The sequence below is a fragment of the Phyllobates terribilis genome, unplaced genomic scaffold (genome assembly GCF_046119375.1).
Source record: "Phyllobates terribilis strain yellow unplaced genomic scaffold, ASM4611937v1 Scaffold_4__5_contigs__length_816908805, whole genome shotgun sequence".
Classification (NCBI taxonomy): Eukaryota; Metazoa; Chordata; class Amphibia; order Anura; family Dendrobatidae; genus Phyllobates; species Phyllobates terribilis.
The window spans coordinates 326,029,145-326,050,988 of NW_027362764.1; the positions used below are offsets into that span (position 1 = coordinate 326,029,145).

The following is a 21,844-nucleotide window of genomic DNA, read 5'->3' on the forward strand; positions in this document are numbered from 1 at the left end:
AATCCTCGAGGGTGTCGTCCATAGAGTAGTTCAAATGGGGAGAAACCTGTGGAAGCTTGGGGAACTGCCCTGATGGCGAACAACAGATAGGGAAGCAGACAGTCCCAGTCTCGGCCATCCTTTTCCACTCCTTTCTTCAACATTGCTTTCAAGGTTTTGTTAAAGTTGTCGACCAGTCCGTCCGTCTGGGGATGGTACATAGAGGTTCTCAGTTGTGCAATCTGCAATGTCTTGCACAATTCCCTCATGACCTTCGACATTAATGGAGTTCCTTGGTCTGTTAGGATCTCCTTAGGCAACCCCATTCTTGAAAACATGGGGACTAACTCCCGGGCTATACACCTCACGGAGGAGTTTCATAGTGGTACAGCCTCCGGATACTGTGTAGCATAATCTAATACCACCAGGATATACTGATGCCCTCGGGCAGACTTGACCAGGGGCCCCACTAGATCCATTGCTATGTGTTCGAATGGAACCTCGATGATGGGTAGGGGCACTAGGGGACTGCGGAAGTGGGCCACTGGGGAGGTTATCTGGCATGTGGGGCAGGAACGACTATAACTCTTTATTTCTCTATAGCAACCTGGACAGTAGAATCTCTGGAGGATCCGTTCCTGAGTCTTGTCTGCACCCAGGTGACCACCCAACACATGGAAATGAGCCATGTCTAACAGCCTGCGTCTATAGGGCCCTGACACCAGAAACTGTTCTATTACCTCACCCCCTTGGCTTGGTTACTCTGTACAGCAAATCCCCATTCACAGCAAAATGAGGGAACCGAGTATCAGCCCCCCGGCTCCTGAGGCACCCCATTTAACACAGTAACATTTTCAAAGGCCCCTTTCAGAGTTAAATACCTGAGTTGGACAGTTCCAAAGTTTCCCTCGGACACCTCCAGCTCAGAGATATTGGCCTCAGGGGATATTGCCTCATCCTCATCGCCCACAAACACACACATGGGAAACTCGTCTACCATGTACTGCGGGGAAGTTTCCTTATGGGCGATCTGGCTGTCGTCTGAGCAACCAGATGTCCCCCACATTTCCCAGAATAATGGAAAGTCACGTCCAATTATTATGGGATGCAATAGGTCCTTAACGACCGCCACTTCATGAGATGTGGTGCCACAGTCCGTGTTTACATCTACCTGGGCCACAGGATAGTTCTTAGCGTCCCCATGGATACACCGGACACCCACCTCCTTCCCAGGAACTAGTCGATGAGGGAGTGTGGCTCTTATCAGAGTCACCAAACTTCCTGAATCCAATAGTCCAGAGACTTGTACCCCGTTTACTGACACTGAGCATGCCTGAGGGCCCTCGCCATGTTGAGGAACTGCGCTGCAGGCGGGGTAGGCAAAATAGGAGCAAAGTCGGCCCATGTTGCAGTCCATTGGCTCAGAGTTTATGGGACACTGGGCGGTAATATGGCCAGGGGCATGACATCTCCAACACACTATATTATGGGGTGGGACCTTGGGCAGCAACTCAGACCCCTCCTGAACTCTAGGACGCTCCCCAGGTGCGGCTCTAGCTCTCTTCTTTTGGGTATCCGCCCCATTTTGGGTACCCCAGTATGGTGAGGCTACGACCCCTTGTTTTCCCAACGAACTCTCAACCGCCTGGTATCTTTCCACCAACCCCACCAAGTCATCGGCATTATGGAGATCTCCCTAGTCAACCCAGGATTGCACCGACTTCGCGAGAGAGTGTATAAACCTGTCTATAACGACCTTCTTCACCATCTGTGCTAGGGATGAAGTTTCAGGTTGCAATCACTTTTGGACCAGGTGTAGGAGGTCGAACATCTGGGACTGGGAAGGTTTGTCACTGCAATAGGCCCAGTGGTGCACCCGTTGCATCCTGACAGTCAGAGTAACTCCCAAGCGTGCCAAAATCTCAGTTTTTAACTTAGCGTACTCTTTCGCATCCTGCAAGGCCAAGGCATAATAGGCCTTCTGCGGCTCGCCTGTCAAATATGGCGCAAGTACCTCCACCCATTGCTCTGGAGGCAAGTTCTCCCGCTCTGCCACCCTCTCAAAGACCGTCAGGAACGCCTCAATGTCATCACCTGGGGTCATCTTTTGTAATACTCTTCATACTGTCTTCCTGACATGTGAGTCATTACCTGGATTTGAGGATGTGGCGGTTGTCCTGCCACGGATCTGCTCTGACAGGATTTCCATTTGTCTTTGCTGCTGTTGGATCTGCTGCATCAGAAGTTTATTTGCTTCCTGCTGCTGCTCCCGTTGCTGCTGTAGCATGCTCTGCTGCCTCTGCAGGTATTGCTGCTGAAACTGTGCCTGCTGGGCCTGCTGTTGCTAAAGTTGCTGCTGGTGCTGCGCTTGTTGCGCCTGCTGTGCCTGCAACAGATGTTTAAGCAGGTCCTCTGTGCAGGATCTGTGCCCATGCTTCTAGCACCAATTGTAGGGATTTGTACTCACTGAGCCACGCTGGAGGTACGCACAGGTTCACACAGCGATGCAGTCCACGGGTTCATACAAACTGGTGGTTTATTTGGTGTCCATACACCAGTGAGGAAACAAAAGTAACAGCCTTTTCCTGGCACAAAAAGGAATAACAGAACAAAGCTCAAAATAACAAGTCCATGCAGCACGGCCTCGGCCGTTAAAACAAATTGCCTTTCTCTGCCTCCAGCAGAGTCTGAGCAGCACATGCAAGGTCTGCTCACCTTGCCTAACACACACAGACAGACTGAGACAGGTGCAGCTGTCTTAAATCAGCCTTCCAAGACCTGGACTGGAGGTAAATGAGCAGATGTTCCTCCCCCAGCTCTTTCAGCTGCTCTTAAAACCCGGCCCTGTAATCCGGGCCCATTAAATTCCTATCAGCACTATGTGTGCAGGAGTCTGCTTCTCTGGGTCCTACATCACCGAAGCCTCGCACTTCGGGGACACATACCTCCCGTCCACGACCTGTCCGGCAGCCACCTTACAATATTTAAATTAGGCTATTGGGCCATATGCTTTTTACTGCTCTAACATAACAATTTATATTATTCCAGTATGCCCCATTTGTGATTATGTGCTACTTTTATCTAAGATCTATTAATTAAAATGTTCTTTGTTTGCGGGACAACCCCCTTAAGTTTGTTTCCATATGAAAAGTTTCATCATTATATTTGATAATAAGTAAAAACTTTCTAAATTATAGACATTTTTTAATAAATATCAAGGTTGGCCCGCATCTTTGTCCAAGTTTTTAAATTTGGCCCTCTGTGTATTAGAGTTTGACATCCCTGCAAGTCTAGGCTGAATCGAGGGTAGGACTAGTGCTCTCAGATTAGCCAAGAGAAAACCACCCTCGAATGAGGAGGGTGTAGGACGACCTTGGCAAATGGCAAAAGGTTGTTATTTGTCTAGGCTATTCAGTTACACTGAGACAGAGTGGTGAGAGGTTGTGTTCCGCTCTATATAGTGAAACATATTCCAAAAGTCTGTATACAAGGGGTTAGCAGAATTTATTTAATTATTTACACACTTATTTCCTTTCTTTGAAATCATGTCTTGTGCTGCTATTTTTCAGTGCAATTGCCTAAACAGCGATGATTCCTTTTGCTTATCTGTGTCAGCTTCACCATTTCTAGTCAAAGAATGAACATCAGCACATTTGTCAAGAAAGCCTATTTTGCATATTTCAAAGTAAAACTTCTTGATAAAGATAAGTCTTGGGACCCCTTACAAGGTGTACAAGTAGTGTGGCGAGAGTTTACGGATATGGAAATAATGAAACATGTGATAAGATGCCATTTGTAATACATATGGTATCATTCCAGCGATAGTTACTTTTGTAAAGTGAAAACTTCAGGATATAACAAGAAAAAAAAATATAAAACAGAGTATCCTAGTCAATCCTACTCAGCATTATGGTGAGAAACAAAGTGACAGCAATAATGAAGATTTTGAAATTGAAGATGTCTTGGCACAAGATTTGGGACTATCAAATAGGCTTCAGAACTCCTAGCATCAAGACTGCATGAGAAAAACTTGCTTGAAAAAGGAGCAAAGGTATCCTACTTTCGATTCAGAGAAAGTGCATTTCTGCAGTACTTTAGAAGTAACAGTAGCTTTGTGTATTGCCATAACATACATGATTTATTTGAGGAATTAGGAATTCCAATCTATAACTCATTTGAATGACTACATTTCATCTATAGCTCAAAGTGGAGCTTGAAGTGTGTCCTCCTCCACAATGACAATTTATTTGGAGCAGTCTAAATTGGTTATTACATTTTTCTTTGTGAAGAATAGAGAGACATAAAAAGTGTCAATGAGTTGTTGCAATATCACAAACACAATTGGATTATCAGTGTCAACCTAAAAATGGTATGCTTACTTCTTGATCAGAAATGCGGATACACCAAGCATTCTTGTTTTCTCTGCATGTAGGGCAGCAGGGCTCAATGGATGCATTGAGGAGAGAAGCATTGGGGAGAGAGAAATTGGCCTCCAAGATCTGACCTCAAACCTGTCTACATGAGCCAATTTTTAACTAAAAAATTATATTGGGGTCCATCAAGGACAACATCGGCAAGGAGTTTGTATGTTCTCCCCATATTTGTGTGGGTTTCCTCCGGCTTCCTCCACACTCCAAAGACATACTGATAGGGAATTTAGATTGTGAGACCCGATGGTAACAGTGCAAATATTGTCTGTGAAGCACTGTGGAATTAATGGCGCTATATGAGCGAGTAAAATTAATAAATATTACCAACTCTGCACATGAAACAGTCTCATAAAGCAATTTGTCAAAGCTTTGACAACTGAAGGAGGCAGTCTCAAGTACATTAGTTTGGAATTTTCTAACATGTCATTTGAAAAAAAAAGTGCTGTTGTGCTTGATTGTCCACAGACCCAGAAACTCAAAGATGAACATTTCATTGAGGCAATGTCAGAGCTCCAAAAAAATGCTTGGTTATCATTCAAAGACCTTGTCAAGGACTTTCTTTGAAATACACAAGCAAACAATTGCACCAAAATTGTTCAGAAATTTTTTGAGAGCTACAAAATGGTTGGTTGCAACATGTGTTGCAACCATTTTCTGCATAGTCATCTTGCTAACTTCCCTGAAAAACTAGGAGCAGTCAGTGGTGAGCAAGGTAAATTATTCCACCAAGATTTGAAGGTCATGGAGGGAAGGTACCAGGGTAGATGGGATGCACATATGATAGCTGATAATTGTTTGAGCATCTGGCTAGATTGTCCACAGATTAAACACACCAGGAAAAGCTATAAGTGTAATTTTTTTTTTTACGCTAAATGCTACATAACCTTACTACAGTGCATTGTGAAAGTATTTGGCCCTCTTGAACTTTTCTACCTTCTGCCACATTTCTGGCTTCAAACATAAAGATATAAAATTCTAGTTTTTTGGGGAAGAATCAACAACAAGTGGGAAACAATCGTGAAGTGGAATGAAATTTATTGGAAATTTTAAACTTTTTTAACAAATTAAAAACTGAAAAGTGGGGCGTGCAATATTATTCAGCCCTTTTACTTTCAGTGCAGCAAACTCACTCCAGAAGTTCAGTGAGGATCTCTGAATGATCCAATGTTGTCCTAAATGACTGGTAATGATAAATAGAATCCACCTGTGTGTAATCAAGTCTCAGTATAAATGCACCTGCTCTGTGATAGTCTAAGGCTGTGTGCCCACGTAGCATTTTTCAAGCGTATATGCTGCGGAATTTCCGCAGCGTAAACGCTTGAAAAACGCATGTATATCCGCACCCCATGGTCCCCAATGGGATTCCGCAAGTTCTATGAACATGCTGCGGATTTTTCCGCAGCGTTTATGCCGCGTTCAAAAATCCGCAGCATGTCATTTAATTTTGCGTTTCCGCAAGCGGAATTGCCTTTGTCCAATGCATAAAAAACGCAAGGCAATTCCGCATGTGGAAAACGCGTGATAAACGCGCGAAAAACGCGTGCGGAAGTCCGCATGCGTTTTTCCGGGAGAGGACTTGCATTTATGCAGCAGAAATTTTCTGCTTCATAAATGCAACGTGGGCACATAGCCTTAGGCTGAGTGCCCACTATGCGTTTTTCAAGCATTTTTGCCGTGGAATTTCCGCAGAGAAAACGCTTAAAAAGCGCTTGGTAATACGTGTCCCATGGCCCCCAATGACAATCCGCATGTGCTATGCACATGCTTCGGAAATTTCAGCTGCAGATTATCATTGAAGAAAAATATGCAACATGTCCATTAATTTTGCGGACACACAGCGTAATTGCCACCATTGACTTGTATTTAAACGCATAATATCCGTGTCAGTACATTTGTACACACAGAGATTATGTGTTTCTATGTGCAGATGGTACCTCGGGTTTGGAGTAGATGAGACTCTCCTCCAGACCCAGGTACCATAAAACCTGTTAAAAAAATAATTAAAAAAAATAAAGATTATACTTACCTTCTAAAGTCCTCCCTGTGTTTTCTCCGCTCCGTCTGGTCTGTTGTATGGGTCGCGGTGTTGTGAAGGACCTGCCATGACGTCATTGAGTCATGTGACCTGACACATGACTCAATGACGTCACCGCAGTTCCTTCACACCACCGCGAGCTGCCCAAGACACCGGACGGAGCGAAGAAAACACCGGGAGGACATCGGAAGGTAAGTATAATTTTTATTTTTTAACATTCTTATTCTTTTTTTTTTAACTAACTTGGTCACACTACTATAAATCCATGCCGGTTGCATGGATTTATATAGTGTGAATAAGTTGTCAAGCACTTTTCCAAGTGATGCTAAAATCGCTTGGAAAAGCCCTTGATAACCCGCATGCAGAAATGCATGCCAAAACGCTTGACAAACGCTTCTACCTGGCAGGAAAAACGCATGTAAAATAAACATGCGTTTTTCCTGCCAGGGAGAAGCAGAAAAAATATGCTGCATTTCTGCATCGCGGGCACTTAGCCTCAGGGTTCTGTTTCAAGTGCAGAGAGCATCATGAAGACCAAGGAAAACACCAGGCAGGTCCGAGATACTGTTGTGGCGAAGTTTAAAGCTGGATTTGGATACAAAAAGATTTCCCAAGTTTTAAACCTCTCAAGGAGCACTGTGCAAGTGATGATATTGATATGGAAGGAGTATCAGACCACTGCAAATCTACCAATACCCGGCCGTCGCTCTAAACTTTGGCGTAAAAGCAACACAGCTCATAACTCTCAAAACACCATCCCCACTGTCAAACATGGTGGTGGCAGCATCATGGGTTGGCCTGCTTTTCTTCAGCAGGGACAGGGAAGATGGTTATAATTGATGGGGAGATGAACGGAGCCAAATACAGAACCATTCTGGAAGAAAACCTGTTGGAGTCTGCAAAAGACCTGAGACTGGGACGGAGATTTATCTTCCAACAAGACAATGGTCCCAAACAAAGCAAAATCTACAATGGAATGGTTGAAAAATAAACGTATCCAGGTGTTAGAATGGCCAAGTCAAAGTCCAGACCTGAATCCAATCGAGAATCTGTGGAAAGAGAGGAAAACTGCTGTTCACAAACGCCCTCCATCCAACTTCAATGAGCTTGAGCTGTTTTGCAAGGAAGAATGGGCAAGAATTTCAGCCTCTCGATTTGCAAAACTGATAAGAGACCTACCTGAAGCGACTTGCAGCTGTAATCGCAGCAAAAGGTGGCACTACAAAGTATTAACTCAAGGGGGCCGAATAATATTGCACGCCCCACTTTTCAGTGTTTAATTTGTTAAAAAGTTTAAAATATCCAATAAATTTTGTTCCACTTCATGATTGTTTCCCACTTGTTGTTGATTCTTCCCCCCAAAGTTAGAATTTTATATCTTTATGTTTGAAGCCAGAAATGTGGCAAAAGGTAGAAAAGTTAAAGGGGGCCAAATACTTTCACAATGCACTGTACTTGCACACAATTTGACTTACAGTAACAATATATCATTTGTATGAACAACATAGCTTTAAATAAGCATTATATGCAAATTATTTTTTGCATCATTTTCCACTGTATGTACATTTTGTATGGTTTTGGAGACAAAGAGAGGGAATTCTGTAAATTAAAAAAGTTGTTGTGAAAGAGAAAAACTGGGGCGAATTTTGGACTTAGAAACCAAAAATTAGTAATAAACAAGTGTCTGATCTAACTCAACGAAAATTGTGTTCCCTAGTGAATCTGCAATACATAAGTATTGCAGTGTATTAGACCACTGACATAACAAAAATGAAATTTGAAGGGGTCAATTCATCAAACCTTTTACGCCAAAATTGGCAAGAAAGCTTTGAAAGGTCACCATGTTTTTAAGGCACGGCCACACGTCCGATTCATTAAAAGTGCTGACATTTTCTATGCCTCAGTGCTACACAAGTTCCTGACTGGATTGGCATTTCTGCTGTGGCGCACAGAAGATTCGTCAAATTTATTAAGTAGCGTGTGCCTCTGCGCGTACTTTTCCAGTATTAATGAATATGCCCTGAAGTCTATTCCAGGAAAATCTGAGCTCAAATAGCGCTCCTGATCTTTAAAGTCCAGCATTTGGAAAAAATTGTGTAACAAACTGTAGTCTATATGGACCTATTACCCCTGGTTAAAAAGAAAAATCTGGGGCTAAAACAGATTTTCAGAGGTGAAAAAGTTATTTTGTTTTCATAGCCAAATGGTATAAAATTCTGTGAAGCATTTGTGATGTCAACATGCTCACTACTTCTCTGGATGAATGCATTGAGGGGTGTAGTTTGTAAAATGGCGTCACTTTTTTTTTTTAAGTTCTGCTGTTTTGACACCTCATTAACGGTTACAAACTAGGTACATCACATCTGGGTTCAAGAAACTTACTAAAATCCTAGAATAATTCCTTGAAGCGTATAATTTCCAAAATAGGGTCACTTGTGGGGGTTTCTGATGTAATGGCAATTCTGGGGAGCATCAAATGCCACATATCATCCGCAATCTATTCCAGCCAAAATTGTGCTCTAACCATTCCTTCACAGCCAAATAGTAGTTTCCAACTACACAAGGGATATCTGGGTACTCAGGAAAAATTGCACAACAAGTTCTGGGGTAAATTTTCTCCTGTTACCCTTGTGAAAATTAAAAATTTGGACATAAATCAACATTTTGTTATAAAAAATATTTTTTCTTCTATTTTGCGTTAATTCCTTTGAAGCAAACTTTTAATCCTTATAACATTCTAACAAAAAAAAAATGATGGTGATGTTAAGTAGACATATGGTAAATGTCTGAAATGGAACGGCGTCAGTGCAGGAGGTGAGTACCTGTTATTTTTATTTTACACTGGAGAATACAGTATTTAAGACGTAGAGGGCAACCCCTTTAATACATTTGATAGAAGACTCTAACTTTCGTAGCTTGGAAAAATTAACCCCTTAGCCAATTTTGAGGTTAAAGGGTACTCCGGGGAGATAAAAAATTTTTGTACTGTTCCTGCACTCATACACTATAAAGATAAGATACCCAGTGCAGTTCTATTATCTTTAGAACACTTGTAAGTCAGTGTGACAGGAGCTGCTCCTCACTGATCCCATCTCCCATCTGTGACAATAAGTCACACCGCAGTGTGCAGTGCCCTGCTCTGAGGAACAGCCAGTTCCTGATAATAGCTGTTTCTGTGCAGCGAATAGAGGGTGTAGCATGCGGCAGGCTGTTCCTAATTGCCGCCCCCTCATATCGGTCTCTATTTAGTGCAAGATCAAGGGATGTGATGGGGCATGGCCACTCCCTACCACACCCTCTGTTATCAGACTGGTTGCTCCTGACAGCAGGGAGCTTCACACAGCTGTGTGACATATTGTCCCAGACGGGAGAGGGGAGAAGTGAGGAGCAGCTCCTGTCACACTGAATTACAAGTGTTCTAAAAACACTAGGTATCTCATCTTTATAGTGTATGAGTGCAGGAACAGTACAAAAATATTTTACCTCCCTGGAGTACCCCTTTAATGACCGAGCTCCATATTTTAATTCTAACCTGTGTCATTTTATGAGGTAATAACTCTGGAATACTTCTAGATTTTTCAGTGATACTGAGACATAATGTACTGTATGTTAGGGTATGTCCCCATGATCAGGAAATAGCAGCATTTTGTAAGCACGGTATTTTCGCTGCGTCCAAAATGCTGAGTTCAATCACACAGTTAAATCCGTATGTGTTCATTGAACCATGTGGCTTTACTGCCTCTAATATCATATCATTATATTGCAGAAATTTCTGTTGTGGAGACGAGCGTCTTTGCAACAGAAATTGACATGCTGCGGCTTGTAAACCTTTGCAGTGGGTGAGTTTACACAGCATTAAATAGAAGCACAGTGGGCATGGGATTTCTATAATTCCATCCAATGTGCTTGTAATGTAGAATGCAGCATTTTGGAAGCAGCACAGGTGAGCTGTGTCCAAAACGCTGCTATTCCTGATTGTGGGCACATAATCTTAACGGTAAATTTAGGTTGACAAATTTGTGGGATTTTTTGGGAAAATATCTAAAATGTAATGAAAATTTTGAAAAAATAGTAATTTTCAAACTTTGAATGCTTATAACCTTAAACCAGATATTCATCACAGAAAATAGAGAGGCAATAAAATTTCTTATATGTCTGCTTTATATCAGCATCATTTTTCAGGCCTTCCTTTTCTTCGTTAGGAAATTATAAAAGTTAAAAATCAGTAGTCATTTTTCCAAGGAAATTTACAAATACTATTTTTTACGGACCTATTCAGTTTTGAAGTCTCTTTGAGGGGACTATTTATTGGAAAACCCCCGGAAGTGATACCATTTAAAAAAAATGCACACCTCAAATTATTCTAAACTGCTGCTACGAAATATGTTAACTCTTCAGGTGCTACACAGGAATGAAGTCAGAGTGGAATTAAAAAGTTAATTTTTTTCCATGAAAAAATTGCTTTAGCTGCAATTTTTTTATTTTCACAAGGGGCAATAAGAGAAAATGGACCCTAAAATGTATTATGTAATTTCTTTCAAATGTGGCAATTGCATATGTGGTTAAAAACCGCTGTTTGGGAACACAGCCGGGCTCGGAAGGGATGAAGTGCCTTTTGGTATTTGGAGCGTAAATTTGGCTGGAATATATTACAGACACCATGTCACATTTGCAGAGCCCATGAGTCATCAAAATAGAAAAAACATCCACAAGTGATTATATTTTGGAAAACAGACCCCTTGATGAATTCATCTAAGTGCAGCTGAACATTTTTAACCCATAGATACATCACAGAACTTAACATTTTGTTATGATATTGAAACATTTCCAGAAGTTTTTTTCGCTAAAGTATTGTTTTACCGTAATTTTGTAATTACGGTAAAACAACCACATTTCTCCTGAGTGTGGTTATACCTTATGTGGTCAAACATTGCTGCTAAGGTCCATGGTAGGGCCCGGAAAGTGAAGAGCGCAATTTTATATTGGGAGAATAAATTTTGTTGGAGTAGATTGTCAATGCCATATCACATTTGCAGAGCTCCTGACATGCTAAACCAGCAAAAACCACCCCCAATTGACCCCATTTTGGAAACTAGACCCCTTGAGGAATTAATCTTGGGGTGTATTGAGCATTTTTAACCGACAAGTGATTCACAAAACTTTATAACATTTAGATGTAAAAACAAAAACAATAATTTTTTTCAAATAAAATACTGATTTAGCACCAAATTTATAATTTTCATGACTAATGGGAGAAAATGGGCCCCATAATTTGTTACGCAGTTTCTTCTGCACGCAGTGATACCCCAAATATGGTTAAAAATCTGATGTCTGGAAAGCAAGGTGTGCTATTTCATTTTTCGAATGCAAACTTGGACATGGTGTCATATTTCCAGAGATCCTAAGTTGCCAAAAAAGCAGAAACACCTATAAGTGACCCCATTTGGAAAACTAATGGGGTTTGCCAAATGATTGTCAAGTCAGCATATAAAGTGGTTCCACCATCACCCTAATTCACCCCCCTTTTAGAAGCTAGATCCGAAACTGGTTGTCTGCTTTTATTTTCCCCAATGTTTTGCCTTTTGCCATTATTTGATCACTTTCACTATACAGCTCAAATCACATTCTTGTGCTCTACACTGAGCACTTATATCAGAGTTTACATCTAAATCCCACAAAAAAAATCCTCACTACATTAAGGCAGATGGAACTGTTCCATTAGTTTCCATCTTTTTAGGTGTGCACACATCTGTCGTCAACGACACTTTTTACATTAAAAAGATGGGCAGTACTAGAAGGGAGATCAAATGGAGTCCAAAGTGACTCCATCTGCCTCATTATAGTGAGTGGTTCAGTCAGGAGTTTCATCTGAATAGCGTTTTCGGGGTAGTACATAGAAACCTTGATATAATTGCTCAACGGAGAGCACAGGATAAATGCAAACTGAGCCTTATTCTGATTTTTGGGAGGCAAAATTAACAAACAGCAGATAAAGAATTGTTTTTATTTTTACGTCACTCATCTTCTGGTATAAGTGATAAGACTGTTTTAATTTCAGTGTGAACACAGTGATACTAGATGTATATTTTTTATGTTTTTGCAACTTTTCCACACAAAGTTTTTTTTGTTAATAAAAAATAGATTTTTTTTGTTGGCATATTCTGAGAGCTTTAACTTTTTTTATACTTTCTGGCCAACAGAGCTTATATTTTGCCGGACAAGTTGATGTTTATATTGGCATCATTTTGGGATACATAACATTTTTGAAACACTTTTTATTTAGATTTTTCAGATGCAGAATGAACAAAAACAAGAAATTAAGTTATTTTTCTTTTTTAGCGGGGTTCATGGTGCGGTAAAAGTGATACGAAGGCTTTATTCTTTTGGTCAATATATTTATAGTGAGACCAGATTTATATCTTTTTTATGCTTTACTCCTTTTTGAACACTAAAAACAATATTTTACAAAAATTAATTTGTGTTTGCATAGCCCTATCTATATCTCAGCTTGTTTTTTTGCAGGACGATTTGGTGTTTTCATTTATACTATTTTTGTTTACATACAGCTTTTGATCACTTTTTAGTCATTTTTTTGTCAGTATGATGAAAAAGCTGCATTTTAAGTGTCTTTTATATATTTTTTTTACTATGATCACAGTATAGAATAGTAATGTAGGTTGAATAAAAACCTAGGTCCATCAAGTTCAACCTTCCTCCCGCAATTGTACATTTTGGATAATTTAACATACAATGTTATATGAATCAAGGAAATCATTCAGCCTTTTTTTAAAAACTGTTATAGTGTCTGCCATCACGACCTCTTGTGGCAAGGCATTCCACAGTCTGACTGCTCTGATTGTAAAGAACCCTTTCCTGTTTAGGTGCCGGAATTGCATTTCGTCCTTAGTATGGTCTTTGGAAGGAATAAGTCGTGTGCTAGTCCTTTGTACTGACCAAACATATATTTATACATGTAAATCAGATCCCCTCTGAAATGTAATTTTTCTAAGCTAAACAAGACCAACTTTTTCAATCTCTCATATGAGAGGCCTTCCATCCCTTGTAATAATCTAGTTGCCCACCTTTGAACTGACTAACATCTGAATATCCTTTTTTAAAATGTGTAGCCCAAAACTGGATCCCATATTCTAGATGTGGCCTCACTAGTGATTTTATTTCTCTATTTACAAATTGTCTCTTCATAGAGGAAGAGGACTAGAATTCTAGTGCCACGTACAGGAAGGAGCAATCCTAAAAGTCAATAGTGACCCTTTAACGAGCCTTATCACATGATTTAGAATAAAAGCCAAACCAGAAACTCAGTTTTCAGACACTGTGTTTCAGGGTACTGCCCCTCGTCAGTGCAAAGTGTGAGCTCTGGTTTGGCTGGATGACAGGTGTCAGACCTGTGTCTAGGGGTAACATTTCTCCTTGTGGAGACTGACGTGTTAAGCACATCGGGTGAGGAGACTTTTAAAGCCGCAATGCTCCTCTGAGAAATATGCAAATTGTCTCTTCAGAGAGGAAGAGGACTAGAACTCTAGTGCCACCTACAGAAAGTAGCAATCATAAAATTCAATAGTGACCCTTTAACGAGTCTTATCACATGACTTAGGATAAAAGCCAAACCAGAAACTTAATTAGCAGACAGTGTGTTTCGGGGTTCTGCACCTCATCAGTGCAAAGTGTGAGTTTTGGTTTGGTTGGATGAGAGGCGTCAGACCGGTATCTAGAGGTAACATTTCTCCTTGCGGAGAGTGACGTGTTAAGCAAGTCGGGTGAGACTTTTAAAGCCGCAATGCTCCTCTTTTTATTTATCTCTATTTATTCACCCTAAATTCTTGTTTGCTTTTCCAGCCGCTGCTTGACATTGAGCACTGCTGCTCAGCTTACTTGTAACCAGAATACCAAAGTCATTCTCCTGTTCTGTAGGGGGAGTATACTCCAATTTAAAGTATATGCAGCAATAGGATTAATCTGTCCTAGGTGCATTAGCCTTGTTTCAGAGAATATTAATGATAACAAAAAAACTTTTTCTCCACTCATGGTTATTGGTTGGGTGAAGCCACTTATTGACAACTACTGTGTTTTCTCTTTTTAAATCTTAATGACAACCAAAAACATCCAAATGAGCCTGATCAAAAGTTCACTACCCTGGTGATTTTGGCCTGATAACATGCTCAGAATTTGACACAAATGGGTTTGAATGGCTACTAAAGGTAACATCCTCACCTGTGACCTGTTTGCTTCTAATCAATGTGTGTGCATAAAAGCAAAGTGAGTTTCTGGGATCCAGACATACTCTTGCATCTTTCATCCAGCCACTGACGTTTCTGGATTATGAGTCATGGGGAAAGCAAAACAATTGTGAACGGATCTACAGGAAAAGGTAGTTGAACTGTATAACACAGGAAAGGGATACAAAAAGATATCCAAGGAACTGATAATGCTAGTAAGCGTTCAAACTGTGATTAACAAATGGAAAATCAGAGACTCTGTAAAAACAAAAGCAAGGTCAGGTAGACCAACAAAGATTTAGGCCACAACTGCCAGAAAAATTGTTCGGGATGCAAAGAAAAACCCCCAAACAACATCAGCTGAAATTCAGGACTCTCTGAAAACTAGCGGTGTGGCTGTTTCAAGATGCTCAATAAGGAGGCACTTGAAGAAAAATAAGATGCATGGTGGAGTCGCCAGAAGAAAAACATTACTGCGCAAATGCCACAAAGTATCTCACCTACAATATGCTAAACAGCACAGAGACAAGCCTCAAAACTTCTGGAACAAGGTAATTTGGAGTGATGAGACCAAAATTGAACTTTTTGGCCTCAACCATAAACGTTACATTTGGAGGTCAACAAGGCCTATGATGAAAGGAACACCATTCCTACTGTAAAGCACAGAGGTGGATCGCTGATTTTTTGGGGATGTGTGAGCTACAAAGGCACTGGAAACTTGGCAAAGGTTGAAGGAAAGATGAATGCAGCACGTTATCAGCAAATACTGAAGCCAAATTTGCACTCATCAGCCCGGAAGCTGCACATGGGATATACTTGGACGTTCCAACATGACAACGATCCAAAACACAAGGCCAAGTTGACCTGTCATTGGCTACAGCAGAACAAAGTGAAGGCTTTGGAATGACCATCTCAGTCTCCTAACCTCAATATCATTGAGCCACTCTGGGGAGATCTCAAGCGCTCGGTTCATGCTAGACAGCCCAGGAATTTACAGGAACTGGAGGCTTTTTGCCAAGAAGAGTGGGCAGCTTTACCATCTGAGAAAATAAAGAACCTCATCCACAACTACCACAAAAGACTTCAAGCTGTCATTGATGTTAAAGGGGGCAATACACGGTAATAAGAACTGGGGTATGTGTACTTTTGATCAGGGTCATTTGGATGTTTTTGGTTGTCATTAAGATTTAAAAAGAGAAAGCACAGTAGTTTGACCATAAATGGCTTCACCGAACTGAAAACCGTGAGTGGAGAAAAAGTTTATTTTGTTATCATTCATATTCTCCGAGACAAAAGAAAAAATTCTGCCGTGGTATGTAAACTATTGAGCACAACTGTAGTCCCAAGTCCTTGCTTCTGTAGCTTCAGAAGAAGGCTGTTATGTGGTACAGTATCAAATGCCTTTGCAGTCGAGATAAATCACATTAGCCACATTACCAACATCCAGATTTGCACTTACCTCCTCATAGAAACCCAACATGTTGGTTAGATACGACCTATTTTTCATGAAACTATGCTGATTACCAATTATTATATTATTCTCTGCAATATAACTCTGCAAGTCATCTCTTATGATGCCCTTAAAAATTTTGCACACTACTGATGTCAGACTCACTGGACGGTAGTTACCTGGATCCACCTTCTTACCTTTCTTAAATATTGGTACTACATCAGCTATTCTCCAATCCTGTGGCACTACCCCTGTTACAAGAGAGTCTAAGAATATGAAATACAGAGGTCTGTCAGTTACTGAGCTCAATTCCCTCAGCATACCTGGATGAATGCCATCTGTGCCGGGGGATTTGTCAATGCTTAATTTGTTCAGAAACAAGCATACTTCTTTTTGTTTTGAACTAATTATATCAGGGGGGCTGAAATTTGATTTTTGCCCTGTTGAAAGATCCCTGGAACAGACAGATCGTTGGTGAACATGGATGAAAAATGCCTGTTTAATATTTCATCCTTTTCTTTGTCCTCTATATCTTGTTATTATCGTCTTTTAAGGGGTCTATACCATCAGTTTTTGTGTTTTTTGGCATTGATGTATTTATAAAAATGTTTGAGGTTTATTTTAATATCGCTGGCGATTTGTTTTTCTGCAGATAACTTTGATAGCTTGATTTCTTTTTTACATTTCTTTAGGTCTTTATACTCCTGAAATGCTATTTCTGTATTCTCGGCCTTCAAGATTTTGAATGCCCTTTGTTTTTGTCTTATTAAACTTTGTCCTGTCTTATTTATCCACAATGGTTTATTTTTATGCGTTGATATTTTATTACGAGAGGGTATACATTTTCTACAGGATTCTAGTGTTTCCTTAAACATACCTCATTTATGTTCGGTATCCCCAGTTACCATGACATGATCCCAGTCTAAATAAATAACAACATGACAGTTTCACAGTTTGGGTAGTTCCGGATTTGGCAATATCAATTATATGTGGCGAAACAGCTTTTCGTCATATTTGTGCATTGTGTGTGGTTTTGTAACCTTTCAACAAATTTGTTAGTTTTTTTTACTTACACTTATACCCGCTATTGAACATGAATATGTGTTACTTTGATTACTGATCTCATGCCCTGCAGTACTCATTACCTTACAGCAGGGTCTAAATGTCCACCGTACATTGAAGTCATCAGATGACCTCGTATGGCCTATCGACACCCACAATTCACAGGGTGTTGACAGGGCTAAAGAGGGGGCCCATTTAGTTGCCGCTGTTGCAATTCAGAGCAGCATCTCAAGGGTTAAGCGACCCAGATTCATTGCAAAACCAATCAGGACTTATGCCTCAGGGTGTCACCTGCCGTATACAGCTAACAGCTACGGCACTTTTGCTCATCGGGGGGTTGCTATACACTTAATCCTCAGCGCAATGAAAAAATAGTGCTGAGGAATAAGGCCCCTTAATGACCACTATGAAAAGTTGAATCGGCGGACGTTAATGGGTTAAACACATACAGGAGGAATAAATGAGGTTTATGTTAAAAATAATAAATAATAAACTTACATCCAAACATTCTCGCAGATCTCTAACGTATGTCTTTTCGGTCTGAATAAGCTCTGCCATAATAAACCTTACAGATGGAGAAAAACAGCAATTAGAATACATACATAATAGTACAATGTAAGGGGGAAAAAAGTCATTTATCAATATGCAGCATCTCTTCATTAATAACAGACTATTGATACCTAACACAAAAAATAAAATTACATTTATATCCGTACAGTTTGTGTTTGGCAGCATACTCTTGCAGCAAGAGTGAATCTGATACACTGAGTATTGTGGACAGAGCTAGATAGATGAGAGTTTGCATATAGCAAAGTTGATCACGCTAGCTGGTAATGCTAGTTGCAAGAAACAACAATGTGGGATGGGGTGGTGGTGTTTCCTTCATGGAAAAAGAACGTGTTCCAATTTAATCAACAGCAACTTCTTCTCTTCAATTTACCTGTGTTTCTTTGATGGGATTATGGTTTCTACTTGTACACTAAAAACATACTGATATAGAAGGGTTAATATTTTCCTAGTTTCATATTTTGTCTGATATTTAACAATATACGAAAAATATTATTGTATCTCATATGCAATTTTTTTCAGAAACTGGGAAGTACACTGGGATAAGGATGATAACTAACATGGTCGTACTGCCGATAGTGACCATTCTATTTGTCCTGCAGGGAATAGTAGGGCTATTACCCTTAACACAGACACTGAATAAAATTTAAAATGCCGACTGTAACAATAAATGTATACCGCACGATCCTTCTCTCAAAGAGGACATGGAAAGAAGTTGTTTTTGAGAATGACTGCCCATGTAATAAATTATTTTCGCTTTGTTAAAGGAATTTTCTGGTTAAAACAATAATATCTAAAGTGGCCATATCGACAAAGTTATCAAACACTACCAGATAATGTAGTTAAGGGCAATGAAACGTGTAGAGCATTAAAATAGTTATGAGAGGTATAATATCAGATCTAATGAGACATATGTTTTTTTATAAATAAGCATTGTACCCTTTAAATGGATACAAGCCAGTGTTTCAGGGCATGGATTACAGGAGTATACTTTATGCAGTATTATTTCGAGTATTCTTCAATATAGCTCAACCAGACGGACTAAAGATAATTAAACATGCCCACAGCCTCTCCATTTGTAACAAAAAACCCTAATTTAATTTCCTTGGCTTATCATTAGGAGGCATCACCCCTTACACCTCATGAACAAATGTCCTATTGTAATATATCTTAAATGTTGTGCTTTTGTCTTATCAATTCATTTATAATCCTGCCTAAAGAAGGAGCCTCTGTGCTCTGAAAGCTTGCAAATATATTTTTTCTGGTTAGCCAATAAAAGTATCACTCCGAGAATACGTTTGTCATTTTTGGGCATAAAAGTATTGACATCAATATAGCTGAAAGTACAGTCATCTTTGGAAATAATTCCATATTCAGAGAAGTGATAATTCTGGAGTTTTAGGCTGCGTGCCCACTATGCGTATTTCAAGCGTTTTTGCCGCGGAATTTCTGCAGCGAAAACACTTAAAAAATGCTTGGTAATACGTGTCCCATGGTGCCCAATGATAATCCGCATGTGCTGTGCACATGCTGAGGAAATTTCCGCTGCGGCTTATCATTGCGGAAAAATCCGCAGCATGTCCATTAATTTTGCGTAAACGCAGCGTAATTGCCGCCCCTGACTTGCATTGAAACGCTTAATATCCGCATGACTACATGTGCACATGCGGATATTAAGCGATTCAATGTGCGGATGAGACCCTCCTCCAGACCCGGGTACCATAGTACCTGTTAAAAAAAAGAATTTAAAATAAAAAATATACATTATACTTACCTTCTGATATCCCCTGGTCTCCTCTATGGTGCATCCTGGCTCCCCGGTGGCTCGCGATGGTTTAAAAGGACCTTCCATGACGTCATTTAGTCATGTGACAGGTCAAGCGACCGCTGACATCGTCGGTCGCGTGACCTGTCACATGACTAAATTAAGTCATGGAAGGTCCTTTTACACCACCGAGAGCCGTACAAGAGAGCAGACCGCAGGCCATCAGAAGGTAAGTATAATTTTTTATTTTTTTTTACCATTTTTATTCTTTTTTTAACTATTAACTTGGTCACACTATATAAATCCATGCCGTTTGCATGGATTTATATAGTGTGACCAAGTTGTGAAGCACTTTTCTAAGTGATGCTAAAATCGCTTGGAAAAGCGCTTGATAACCCGCATGCATAAATGCTTGCAAAAACGCTTCTACCTGGCAGGGAAAACGCATGTAAAATCCAAATGTGTTTTTCCTGCCAGGGAGATGCAGAAAAGATCTGCAGCATTTCTGCATCATAGGCACTTAGCCTTAATATACTATATTTTTGGACAAACAGTTTTTAAATATCACATTTCTGATTTTGGAAGAGAAAGGGAGAAAAGCGCGCGATGTGAAGGATCTGATAGGTAGATGTAAGGGAAACAGCCAAAAGGCCACTCACCTATTGGAGTTGTGCACCCCTGCACAACTCCGGTGTTAGTGTGAGGATGGAAGGAGCAGGCATGTCTCACCACAAGGTACAGGTAGCTTGGCACACCACGTGCCGTGTGCTGCAGACCGCTGATCGTGCTCACCGCTTCCAGGTTCCAAAATCGCAGGCCACGTGTCCGCCCACAAATCATGTGACTCAGGATCAGATGTGCATCACCACAGGTCCTGAAAGTTAGGAGAGTGCAGCCCCCAACCGCAGGTCCTGAGTTGAGAAGCCAAAGGGGAATTTTATAATGGGGGGATTTAAAAATGATTAACTAGAAGCTGCTCCTGCCGCTAACCCCCAAAAGGGGGACTGAAAGTGGTCCAAATTAAATAAAATAGCGGTCTATAGGGCGCTAAAAGAATGAACACTAGAGGTGAAAAATTTTTTAGGGCTGAAAAATACATTTGATGAGTCCTTTCCACAATGCGTTTCAATAGTGAACTATCTTCCTCAGGTGGTACAAGGGTATAAGCACAAACATAAAATATATATAGACAAAGATTCACAGTGATTGGTTGATACTAATTAGTTAACCTGGGTCCAAACAAAGGAAACCCTACATTTGCTGGTGCGAAGTGTCCACATTGGTTTCACATAAGCCACCTTCACATGAATACAAAGTATTAAAAACACATTGGATAAGGTATAGAATATGGCAATACACGTTGATAAACAGTTATACAAAAATACATCTGTAGTGCCTGCGTCAATTTCATAGAAATCACCTACACATAAATACAAAAAATCGAAACATATTAAGTGAGATATAGAATGAAGTAATACATGTTAAAAAACAGTTATTCAAAACTGCATCATAAAAAAGAGAGAGAAAAAAGAAACACATTTAAAACATAGCAATAATATTTCCATTAGAAAGGAGAAGGAAATGACCTTAAGAGGTGGTTACATTTTCAAGGGCCAAATTCAGACCCTCAGCGGCCAATGTGCCCAACTTGAAGATCCAAAAACTTTCTTTATTAATCAAACTCGCTAATCGGTCGGGAACAGTATCAGGTATGTGGTCTATAATAGTAAGCCTCATATCTCCTGGATCTTTTTGAGGAACAATGCTAAAATGTTTGGATAAACTGTGCAATTGATAACCTATCCGAATGTTATGTCTATGTTTATTTAGATGTGCGTGCATAGTTTGTATCGTTCGACCCACGTACTGGAGGTTGCAAGTGCACTCAAGTAAATAGATCACATGTGTCGACTGACAATTCACATTGTGTTTGATAGAGAATTTTTTCCTGTGGTATATGATGAAAAATTCTTTTGATTACCACTTTGAATGACTCTACAACATAAACATTTAGGCATATTACATGGAAGACACCCCGAACAGACGCCCTCTGGTGAGGGTTGTATTCTAGATTTCAGGGATGTATTACTTGGTGCTATTAAGTTTTGCAAATTTCTGTTCTTCCTATAAATAATGCTCGGCTTGTTAGGTATAAAGGGTCCTAAAATGGGGTCACCCTTCAAGATAAACCAGAATTTTTCCAAAATATTATGGAAGGTAACCCTAGATTGACTAAATGTGGTGACAATGCTCCATCTAGTCAAATATGAGGCTAATTTATTTCTACTCTTATTTTTATCAGTGAATGACTCAATCCTA

General features: G+C 40.1%; 1 protein-coding gene across 7 annotated transcripts in view; it reads right to left on the bottom strand.

The window, feature by feature from the left end:
* Positions 1-21,844, bottom strand: part of LOC141265383 (triple functional domain protein-like) — a 1,868,493-nt gene that overhangs the window by 849,396 nt on the left and 997,253 nt on the right. For all 7 annotated transcript variants that reach the window (XM_073678400.1, XM_073678401.1, XM_073678399.1 and 4 more), the window contains one exon: positions 17,692-17,758. In XM_073678400.1, coding sequence (XP_073534501.1) covers positions 17,692-17,758 — 67 coding nt within the window. The remainder of the gene's footprint in view (positions 1-17,691; positions 17,759-21,844) is intronic.